We start from the raw sequence: 11,622 nt of genomic DNA on the forward strand, positions 1-11,622 counted from the left end.
TAAAAAATTATATATTTTGAAATCATGTTATGTGCTCTACACATACTAAGAAAAAGCGTCTACTTATTATTACATTAGAGATAAAAGAAGCGACAGTTCACGACTCGTAGTTTGGGCTGAAATGAATCATGAGGGATTTTTTTATACGCTTCAGTGTTGCTCAGTACCCGTGTCATGAATCGCTTTTTAATTAATGTAATAGCTGTCTATAAAATTAGTATCACCGTTTAATACCATCATACTGATACACCTCTAGTTCCAGGAATAATCTCCATTTCACTTTTATTTTTTGGGGGGTTTTTTTTGGTTCCTCTTTTGTTCTTCCTCTCTCTCTCTCTCTCTCTCTCTCTCTCTCTCTCTCTCAGTCTTTGGGAAGATGACGCAGAGCAGCGTGACCGAGCCCCCTGTGGCAGACGACTCCCACAAAGAGCAGGGCGCGGATCCTCAGCCTTCCCAGGATGCACTCCCGGAGGGCACCGAGCCGCTGTGGAGAAGGATATGGAGAGCCAGCCTCACAGCCGGAGCGTTTCTCTGTCTCTACACTTTCTCTCAGGTCACGGTAGGTGTCTGGGGGGGGGGGGGGGGGTGTATCAGGTCACGGTAGGTGTCTGGGGGGGGGGGGGGTGTATCAGGTCACGGTAGGTGTCGGGGGGGGGGGGGGGGGGGGGGGGTGTATCAGGTCACGGTAGGTGTCTGGGGGGGGTGTCTCTTCTGTGAGGGCTTAATTGTTCTTGGACAGGTGATTAAACCGCCGATGTTATGTGCACGTGTTTGGTGTTGCAGGGTGTGTGGATTCTGTACATTCTGAATGGATACAGGGCTTTTCCAGCAGCCCATAAGGTGCTGGATCTCCTTCAGTACCTGTTCTTCTCCTCAGCCGAGGCCACAGAAGGACAGGTGACGGTTACTCCATCTTCTTTCAGTAACTACATCCTAAAGACTTTATCTGCTACCACAGAGTCCATGATACACAAATAAAAACTCGAGGGAAAGACAGTTTTACAGTTATGTGTCAAAGTAGTCTTCATTTCTATTCATTTGAAGTGAAATGTTTTATATTTCAATGAATTAAATACAGAAATATGCATTTTCCGTTCAAGCTTTTGTATGTAAATTTGTCGTGCCTGTGTGTTACACTTACAGTTGGAGATTTTGAGGGTGGAGAGTTTGTGTCCCCTGCTTGCGACCCTGTTTCTGGGAGTGGTCATTCTCGGCACAGGGGTAAGCGGTTAAAGCGCTGAACATTCGGCGTCAACCAGTATGGTCATCATGTTCACACCTCACCCTTTCATTCTGTCTCTCCGTTCCAATCCCGTTTCTCTCTCCCCTGGTCCAGGCCCTGTTCTGCATGAGAACGCTCGTGCCTGGCCACGCGTCTGCCTTCACTGACGACCGGCGTCAGTCCATAAGCCGACAGCCATCTTTTACCTACTCTGAGTGGACAGACGCCAAGCAGGAGGACTTTTACGACCTGGACCCGGTGCCGGAGACACCCGTGTTTGACTGTTTCATGGACATGAAGGCCGAAGCCGACCCGGCCACTCTCACCGTCAAACCGGTCGGGCTTCAGGAGAGGTGAGGCTATAGATACAATCCTCAGGCTCCAGTCTAGTGATTTTCATTGGTGTGAACAGTGGTAATAAAAGACCAGATTTTATCATTGTCTGCTTTTCACAGAACCTTAAGGTTGTGGTTTTGCCCTCTAAAGATCCTTAAGCTCCTCTGCTATCTCAGGTTTGTTTTTTTATTTATTTCTTCAGGAGGGGCTCCAACGTGTCTCTGACACTGGACATGTGCACCCCCGGTACCACAGAGCCGTACGGGGCGCTGCTCTCGCCCCGCGAGCAGTCCACGCAGGAATACCTCCAGAAGGCCTCCAACGTGCTCACGCCCGCTGAACTTCACACCAGAGCCCTGGATGACGCTGTCCTACAGGCAGAGTTCTACGTGAGTCCTCCAGTAACCAGTATCTTTACAAGCAGAGATATAGTAGTATCTGAAGTAGTATCGCTGGCAACGTCTTGTGAATGACTGCACACAAGTTTCAAAGCCTTTACTCTCTGACAGTCAAAAGAGACTTGACTCTGATTGTGTCCGGGTCCAATGAGAGAAACTTTATCTGAATCTAACCTCTTGGGTGGCAGAGTTTTTTTTTCTTTCCATTTTATCTTCATTCTAAATTGTTTCGTTAATTGCAAATCTGAGTTGCTATGGAAAACCTGTTGTAAAACTTGGCCATCTGTTTTTACAGTGTCTTCTGCTACACGCTATTACATTTCATCATTTCACATTTTCTGAACAGGAGACACCAATGAACTTTGTGGATCCAAAGGAGTACAACATTCCCGGTGTCGTGAGGAAGAATCGATACAAAACCATCCTTCCAAGTGAGAATTCCTGCCTACGAGCACTTTCAAAATATCCTGATCAGTTTTCAGATCAGTGGTGCCGAGGGTGGCGTGAAAACGGAGCGTAAGCAGATAGGTGAAGTGGGGGGCTGACTGTGAGAGAGTGAGCGATGGGAAATTTGAGCTGCGATCTGTAAACAGTGCCGTCTCTGTGTTTCAGATGCCCACAGCAGAGTGTGCCTAAAAGCCGCAGATGAAGACGATTTTCTCAGCACCTACATCAATGCCAACTACTTGAGGGTGATTATCTATTCGTTTCTAGCACGGCCCTGTGTCTGAAGCCTATTGATTTCAGTGAGAGGCCAAATGTCAAACAGTATGGTCCCCTGCTCTCTTCAGTGAGCAATCACGCAACACAAGTCAGAGCAACACAAGTCAAAAAGGGATGTTCAGGGTTGGAGAACTGTTAAAGACAAAAAAAAAAAAAAAGAAAGAAAGGAAAAAAAAAACTTCTCACTTTTGGTGTGAATTTTTTCTGCCTCTCAGCACAGAAGGGAGTGGTTGTAGGAATAGAAGAACAAAAGACAGAACTGAGAGGACAAATAGTTTGAAATCTGAGGTTTGTAAATGCGAGCCAACATGGTTTTTTTTTTTACAGATTTGCCATCTAAGTATTTAAGAGGAGCTTTCCATCCAAACTGTAAAGGTTGTAAGTCACATCCAGTGTGACCAAGACACAGGCCGCGGTTACTTAGTTTTGCAGTATTTCTGCAAATGAATGAATGAATGAATGAATGGTTGAGGAGTATGAAGTCTAGGTCTAAAAAATCATTACTGCCCATGTGATGCAGAATAAACACACAAACTATAAATGGGAACATACTGGCATATCCTTATTGAAGTATGTCTTAAGGTTCAGAGTACTGAATAAGGTAAATAAATTAAATGAGACCCTGCTTCAGTTCTCAACATCACGTTTTCTCTGAGACAAAACTCCATAGAAAACATGATATCCTCATGTTTCTCACACTCTAAAGAAAACACCATTTCCTCATGTTTCTTATACTCTAAAGAAAACGCCATATCCTCATGTTTCTTATACTCTAAAGAAAACGCCATATCCTGATGTTTCTCACACTCTAAAGAAAACGCCATATCCCCATGTTTCTTATACTCTAAAGAAAACACCATATCCTCATGTTTCTCACACTCTCAGTGCTAACGTTTCACAGTTCACCACGAGGTTAATATTAAAGTTGATAGTCCTCAACGCAGTTAATAAAGTTGTTGCTAATAATGTTCAGGTTTGCTCTTACAGAGAGTATTCCTTCTAAAACCACAGCCACACCTATGTTTTGTGTTAAGGTTCCTGTAATCCAGCCCAAACAGTGAACTTGTGATATACTAAATCCCCCACAGAACATGCACTCATGATTATAACAGTGGAGAACAAAGATGCCATGATATAACTAACTACTTTATAAATCTTAAAATTAATCATTTAAAAAAAAAAAAAAAATTCTTAATTAGCAGCCAACTGGAAGATGACGTCAGAAGAGGCTTCCTCCACTGAAATAAATGCGAAATTCACTCACTGTGGAATCTGGCTACTCTACTCCACGTTCAGAAACACAGAACAACATCTGGTTTCTCTTTACATCATCATTCTTCTTCTTCTTCCTCTTCTTCATATGGTTGTTATTACTATTATTAGTATTATTATTAGTATTATTATAATGGTTGTTATTTACATGAGGCATGGTTGTTAAGGTAATACTGAGTTTGAAGTTGGCTCTGTGATCTGGGGCATCATGGTGCTTTAACAGCCGGTTGGCTATGATAATGACAAAAAAGCTTTTTGCTTACAGTGTTTAATAAAACAGAATCAAAAACAGTGCATTAGAGTGAATTAACCTCATCACATCAGTGTAAAAATAAAATGTAATTGTTTCTATTTTTGAATGGTTCACGGTGTAAACTTGTGGTCTACCACGCAGCACACAAACCAGCCCTTCTCACAAATCCAAATAAGATAAAATAGAGTGATTAAAACAAGCAGGAGGGGGGAGAGTGATGGGCTGTCTCTGTGCGGGGTTATAGTATGGTACACTGTCTCTGTGCGGGGTTATAGTGTGGTACACTGTCTCTGTGCGGGGTTATAGTGTGGTACACTGTCTCTGTGCGGGGTTATAGTATGGTACACTGTCTCTGTGCGGGGTTATAGTGTGGTACACTGTCTCTGTGCAGGGTTATAGTGTGGTACACTGTCTCTGTGCGGGGTTATAGTATGGTACACTGTCTCTGTGCGGGGTTATAGTGTGGTACACTGTCTCTGTGCGGGGTTATAGTATGGTACACTGTCTCTGTGCGGGGTTATAGTATGGTACACTGTCTCTGTGCGGGGTTATAGTGTGGTACACTGTCTCTGTGCAGGGTTATAGTATGGTACACTGTCTCTGTGCGGGGTTATAGTGCGGTACACTGTCTCTGTGCGGGGTTCTAGTATGGTACACTGTCTCTGTGCGGGGTTATAGTGTGGTACACTGTCTCTGTGCAGGGTTATAGTGTGGTACACTGTCTCTGTGCAGGGTTATAGTATGGTACACTGTCTCTGTGCGGGGTTATAGTATGGTACACTGTCTCTGTGCGGGGTTATAGTGTGGTACACTGTCTCTGTGCGGGGTTATAGTATGGTACACTGTCTCTGTGCGGGGTTATAGTATGGTACACTGTCTCTGTGCGGGGTTATAGTATGGTACACTGTCTCTGTGCGGGGTTATAGTGTGGTACACTGTCTCTGTGCGGGGTTATAGTATGGTACACTGTCTCTGTGCGGGGTTATAGTGTGGTACACTGTCTCTGTGCAGGGTTATAGTGCGGTACACTGTCTCTGTGCGGGGTTATAGTGTGGTACACTGTCTCTGTGCGGGGTTATAGTATGGTACACTGTCTCTGTGCAGGGTTATAGTGCGGTACACTGTCTCTGTGCAGGGTTATAGTGCGGTACACTGTCTCTGTGCGGGGTTATAGTGTGGTACACTGTCTCTGTGCAGGGTTCTAGTATGGTACACTGTCTCTGTGCGGAGTTATAGTGCGGTACACTGTCTCTCTGCAGAGTTATAGTGCGGTACACTGTCTCTGTGCAGGGTTATAGTGTAGTACACTGTCTCTGTGCGGGGTTATAGTGTGGTACACTGTCTCTGTGCGGGGTTATAGTGTGGTACACTGTCACTGTGCAGGGTTATAGTGTGGTAGACTGTCTCTGTGCGGGGTTATAGTATGGTACACTGTCTCTGTGTGGGGTTATAGTGTGGTACACTGTCTCTGTGTGGGGTTATAGTGTGGTACACTGTCTCTGTGCAGGGTTATAGTGCGGTACACTGTCTCTGTGCAGGGTTGTGGTGTGGTTGACTGTCTCTGTGCTGTCTTTGCAGGGTTATGGTGGTGAGGAGAAGGCTTATATCGCCACACAGGGTCCAACCGTGAACACGGTTAATGATTTCTGGAGGATGGTGTGGCAGGAGAATTCGCCCATCATCGTCATGATCACCAACATCGAGGAGAAGAATGAGGTTTGGCATTATTCACGTATGTTTAACCATATTAATGAGACACGCTTAAAAAAAAATCAAGTCCAGCCATATTATAGAGCAGACATATGAAGGTAATGCATGGGGTAGACTGAAAAATGAATGTTAAACACTTGTGAAATACATGGCAGGTACAGGAAGAGCTGGGAAGGCCTTCTAGGAGAGGCACAGGTTACACTACATTCTCCATATGATTCATTTGTTCACATCACTTGTTCACATGTTTGTAATCTGTTTTTTTTCTATGGCCAAATCAGTAAAATGATTTTACAGTAAAGTTTTATTGATATAGCTCTAGTTTAGAGCAGTCCACAGCTGCGTTAGGGTTTCGGTAAACTGCTGAAAAACATCCATTGTTTTGTTTTTTTTTATGTGAAAAGAAACAGGATGTTTGGGATTCCCAGGCCCAGAGACGCTCAGATGTTTACATAATCCTCGGACTTTTACAAAGTTAACACACTCTGTGTTTTAATGAACGAGCAATGAGGAGGTTCCATGTGAGAAAATATATAACCATGTATTTTCAGAGCAGTGAACTGGTGGCAGTCATACACTCACAGTGTAAATGTGTAGAGTGTGTGTTGGCTTGGCTCTTAGATGGTTGTGTGTGTGTGTGTGTGTGTGTGTGTGTGTGTGGTTTACAGAAATGCACAGAGTACTGGCCGGAGGACACCATGACCTGTGAGGGCATCGAGATCACCGTCAACCAGGTCATTCAGGCCGACGACTACAGCCTGAGAATTTTTACCATAAAGGTGTGTGTTTGTGTTTGTGTTTTCTGTGTGACTGAGAGTGAGAGAGAGAAATAGAGAGAATGCTTGTGTGTGTGTGTGTGTGAGAGAGAGAAAGATAGAGGGAGGACAGAGAGAGTGTGTGCGAGTGAGTGAGTGTGTGTGTGTGTCTGAGAGAGAGAGGTAAAGTAAGAGAGAGAGAGTGTATGTGTGTGTGTATGTTCATGCACCAGTAAGGGACAGAGACTGAGAAATGCTCTTCTGACCATTATCTGTAATTGGCATGGAGACACTGCACATATTCACCCTTTGTTGCTTTTTATTCCGTTCTCTGTGTCATCCCAATCAAGCATTTACAGGATGCCCAGTTGTCATGGCAACTAATATCCGTAGCTGCACAGTGTTAGACGTAAATGAAGAAATTGTGGCTGATGAAAATAACCCTGGAAAATAACTCTGTGCTTTGCCTGGGAGAATGGCTAGTTTTAGTGCAGTGAGGAAAACAGACAGGAGGGGAACGCTCCATCCGTCCCTGTGTGTGTGTGTGTGTGCGCGTCAGTGTGTGTGTGTGTGTGTGTGTGTGTGTGTGTGTGTGCGCGCGCGCGCGCGTGTGTGTGCGTGTGTGTCTGCGTGCGTGTGTGTGTGTGTGTGTGTGTGCCTGTGTTTGTGTGTGCGTGTGTGTGTGCCTTTAGTCATAGCAGTATGGGCTGTAAATGCTTGTGTGAATGCTTGTCCTTGTGGAGCGGAGTTGGGTTTAGGGAGCGTTTTGTGTAAATATGTAAACTAGTCCACTGTTCACCATACCCACTAACAGTTGCACTCCGAAATATTCAACCCCCTCACGTCAAAATACATTATAGTGATGTGAATCGAGGTTAATGAAAATATAACAAAACGCCTCATAACAGCATATAATTATTAACAGCACACAATTATTCAACCCCTCATATATGGGGGTTGAATAATTGTGACAGGGCTAGATTAACAACTAGCTCTTTCAAAAAACTTTCATTGGTAAATCCTTGCAATCTTTGGGGGGGGGGGGGGGGTTGAATATGTCCAATAGGCCATTTAAGATGACTGTCATCTCACAATGCCTGTATGTGTGTGTGTGTGTGTGTGCGCGCGCACGCGCAGCGTGATGGTGAAGAACGCAACCTCAGACAGTACTGGTACACCTCATGGCCAGATCAGAAGACCCCAGATAAAGCCCCTCCCCTTTTGGAGCTGGTCCAGGAAGTGGAGGAGGCACGGCAACAGGCTCCGCCCAACAGTGGGCCTGTCATTGTCCACTGCAGGTACCGTACATTTGTCCAGTTTGGCTTTGTTAATGTTCCAGGTTATACAGGACACAAACCTTGGCAAAAGAGATTTCCAGATTTCAGGCCCAAACATGAGAGCCAGTCAGGGACAATTCCAAACAGGTTAGGTGAGAAATGAGAGCAGACAGAGGAGCTGGGAATCTGTCCCGCGCAGGCAGGCAGGTTCACCGGCTCAAACAGCTATTCAATAACTAAGCCCATGTGTTATCAAAGTCATTTTTAATGAAGGGATAAGAAGTAAAATGAGGGCCACCCTATATTACACACTTCTGAGCAGACTTTTAAATACCAGTGTTTATATGGAGTTATCAATGTATGCATGTGTAGCACTCCTACTCCCTTATGTGCATAGTATGAGCACAGCCTCTGGTTAAATCAAACCCTGAATCCTTTTCTCTGTTGCTCAAATACTCTCAAAGTTGATTATCTTGGGCCTACTTGATGTATCTGTACATATGATATTAATCAGTACAGGCAAACCAGAACTTTTTTTTTTTGTCAAAGGAAGAATTTTAACACAATACAGGAACTAAATTCTTGCCATAAACATAAACCTCTCTTTGCACGAAGGATAAACATAAATGACACTGGTATCAGATTTAGAAATAATAATTCCCATCTATTTACTGAACAAGTATTAAAACAAAATATAAATTAGTGCTTTGTTATGTCTCTGACCCCAATTTCACACACAGTTTTAAAAAAAATTTTTTAAATATTCTCAAAACATCAACTGAAATAGGGCACTTCAATTCACACACATACAGACCGCACTATTTTGGCCCACATACAAGCGCGCTCTCTCTCTCTCTCTTTCTCTGTCTCTCTAACGCAACAACAGCCGGTAACAAAACCAGTTAAATCAAACCTTACAGGCCGTGTCGAAACTTGAAGGAGTTGTTACCCAGACAAACGGAAGCTTCGATCTTAAACGAGCAGTAAAACAAAATATAGGAATATAGGATGGTACCTGATGATCTCTAGTGCTCTTTCGCAGGTGTTCGCGTCTGTCCTCGAGCCAAGATGTCGCGGTGTTTCCGTTATTAGCTTGTTTCCGCTAGTCCCTCTAGTCAAGCGATGCTAGAGGGACTCGGAACGTGTAGCGGGTAGCCCAAAACGCTCTTTGGTTAACTCCTTTCGTTTCCATATCAGAGACGGTGAAATTGGAGCCAGTACTATCCATATATCCATAAAACAACTAAAAGTTCACCTCGTCAGTGAACCAATACTAACTTGGCTAATGCATCAGCTTAGTGCACTTGTGAAAACACTTGTCAACTCAATACGAAGATTCTTCAAGCTATTTACCACAGTAAAAAAAAAAAACAAACCGTATAAATCTGCCTCGTGATTATCGCGTTGATAATCATCTAGAAAACGTACATATTAGTCTACAAAATCGTTAAATGAACTACTTTTGGACACAAGAAAAATCACCTCAGACCAGCTTCTCGACTCTCCCTTACAGTACGTTCACACTGAGCGCGGCGAGAGCGTCAAAGTGACCGGAAGTCATTCATTTTCAATGAGAGCCAGCGTCTTTAAGCGGCGAAGAGCGTCGCGGCAAAGGGCGTCGCGGCGAGGGTGGTTTGGGCGTCAAAATACAGTTGAAGTTCGGTTAGCTTTATGGTAATGAGATATGACGCGGTTGGGCGGCAACCAATAGAAACTTGGAAGTGCTCCGCTCTAGAGAATTGTAGAGAACACGACAGTATAAACTATTGTTCCCACAAAACTTTTGGTCCTAAGCAAAATGGAGGAGAAACTGATTATATCGGTGGTGGGTTTCCCCATGTTGTACTGTAATGTAGGTTATGCACAAACGTTAGTGTTAATTAAAGACCAAGGCTAGTAAACGTGTCCTATAAACTCCATGCTGGAATTTGACCTAGCCTATCATTAACACAAAAGACACACAACAATAAAAAGCTTTTAAGTAGTGTTTTTCATTAGTTAATTTTGTTACGAAATATGTAATTAGCATTGTTTATTTATTTCTGTCATCGGTCGATTTCGCACCTTCACATTTAAAATATCTCATAAGGTTAACTTATAGCCTACTGGTGGTCAGTCAGCACAAAGATAGCGCTCGACCTGTTTGTTTGCTTTATAGCCCCTTTAAAAACATTTGCATAACCAAGCTTTCCGAAGGAACTTGTACCCGCCTATTTCATCAACTGCAGAGCGTCCACAGTGTTCAACAGCGTCGTCGGCAGGGAGGTTTGGGCGACTCTTGACGCTCTCGCCGCTCTCAGTGTGAACGTACAGTTAGGGACCCGCACGTGCCGCCTCTCGAGAACATCAGCCAATCATATAGGTGTATAGTTAACACGTATCAAATTAAGCTTGTCTAATCAGAAGAAAGTACAACAAGAAGATTAATGAATTTACACATGCTACTAATTTTAACTATTTGTATACCAATGTACAAGTTATGTTTGTTTTTTTTCCCCACTGGGCTACACATACATTAAACACACAGTGGCGCATCATGAGTGGAAGGATGCTGTACGGTTGATCTGCTTATACATTTCCTCAAAGGAAATGTACACGTGGTTCTGCACAGAGTATCTGGCCAGGAGGCCATCCTGGAGAAATCTTAGGTTAACTCCTTTCCTCCAGACCACAACCAGTGCAGCCCGGGGGAGGGCAGAGATCCAGGGGGGGGGGGCCTCAGGTCCTGAGTTAACATCCTCACATTTCCTGCCTGGGAGTCAAAGTCAAACCACCAACCCCTCTGATTTCGGGTGGTGAAGCCCCGATTCACTGAGCTTTCAGTTTACGGAAGATGTCAATAAAAACGTTCAAATGTGTCACTGATATTTATCACAATGTTCTGGCTGTTTCTGTCTGTCTGGGCAGTGCGGGGATTGGTCGAACTGGCTGCTTCATCGCCACCACCATCCTGTGCCAGCAGCTGAGGACTGAAGGTGTGGTGGACATCCTGAAGACCACTTGCCAGCTGCGTCTGGACCGGTGAGAACTTTAGCGTCTGTACAGCTGTGGTGTTGGGTTTTCATTTTCTATAACGGGATAATCCAATTTTGTTTTTGTTTTTTTTTTCTTTCTTGTAGAGGTGGGATGATCCAGACTGCAGAGCAGTATCAGTTCGTTCACCACGTCCTGAGTCTGTATGAGAAACAGCTGTTCCGTGCTACTGAAGAGTAGACATCCTTACAAGCAGTAGTCCACTGTTTTTACAACATACATCACAGCAGATCTGCTCAGCCACGTCTCACTCCTGGTGTTTATAGACTAGATCTCATCGGACATCGACCTGTGCTCTGCACTGAGCGTGCTCAGTGTGTTGCGAAACTGTGACCAAACACAGGAAAGCTCCATCACTAATGGCCTACCAGCAGCCACTTCCTCATGAGGACCGACTATCTGAAGCACAAAAAAACAAAAAACAAAGCAAAACACAAAATGTGAATGGTGAGATGTTGGATCATCAGCTCTTCAAGTCTTCGTGTTTACAGGACTATTCATCTCCACACAGATATGATCACAGACACACTACCATGGTAACGAGGAGAGATCTGAGCTTGTAACCACAGACGGGGTCCAGAATGCCAACGTTAAGAACAGACGGTGTTCACCAGTGATTTTCTAGCCATTATTTTCCTGCGTA

At 44.2% G+C, this 11,622-nt stretch overlaps 1 protein-coding gene across 1 annotated transcript; it reads left to right on the top strand.

The window, feature by feature from the left end:
• The first annotated feature begins 376 nt into the window (after positions 1-376).
• ptpn5 (protein tyrosine phosphatase non-receptor type 5) lies at positions 377-11,159 on the top strand. Its single transcript, XM_030766250.1, has 12 exons — positions 377-559; positions 784-897; positions 1,144-1,221; positions 1,337-1,575; positions 1,761-1,947; positions 2,303-2,387; positions 2,569-2,648; positions 5,783-5,920; positions 6,583-6,693; positions 7,807-7,967; positions 10,854-10,967; positions 11,066-11,159. The coding sequence occupies exons 1-12, from the start codon at positions 377-379 to the stop codon at positions 11,157-11,159; spliced, it is 1,584 nt and encodes a 527-aa protein (XP_030622110.1).
• The last annotated feature ends 463 nt before the right edge of the window (positions 11,160-11,622 follow it).

This window comes from Chanos chanos, chromosome 2 (assembly GCF_902362185.1).
Source record: "Chanos chanos chromosome 2, fChaCha1.1, whole genome shotgun sequence".
In the NCBI taxonomy this organism is placed as follows: domain Eukaryota; kingdom Metazoa; phylum Chordata; class Actinopteri; order Gonorynchiformes; family Chanidae; genus Chanos; species Chanos chanos.

What these genes read in the sequence shown, in the direction of transcription:
- ptpn5 (XM_030766250.1), top strand. Translation starts at nt 377, where the DNA reads ATGACGCAGAGCAGCGTGACCGAGCCCCCTGTGGCAGACGACTCCCAC. An exon ending in TGGTCATTCTCGGCACAGGG is followed by an intron (nt 1,222 to 1,336) that starts GTAAGCGGTTAA and finishes CCCCTGGTCCAG; the next exon opens with GCCCTGTTCTGCATGAGAAC. An exon ending in CCTGTCATTGTCCACTGCAG is followed by an intron (nt 7,968 to 10,853) that starts GTACCGTACATT and finishes CTGTCTGGGCAG; the next exon opens with TGCGGGGATTGGTCGAACTG.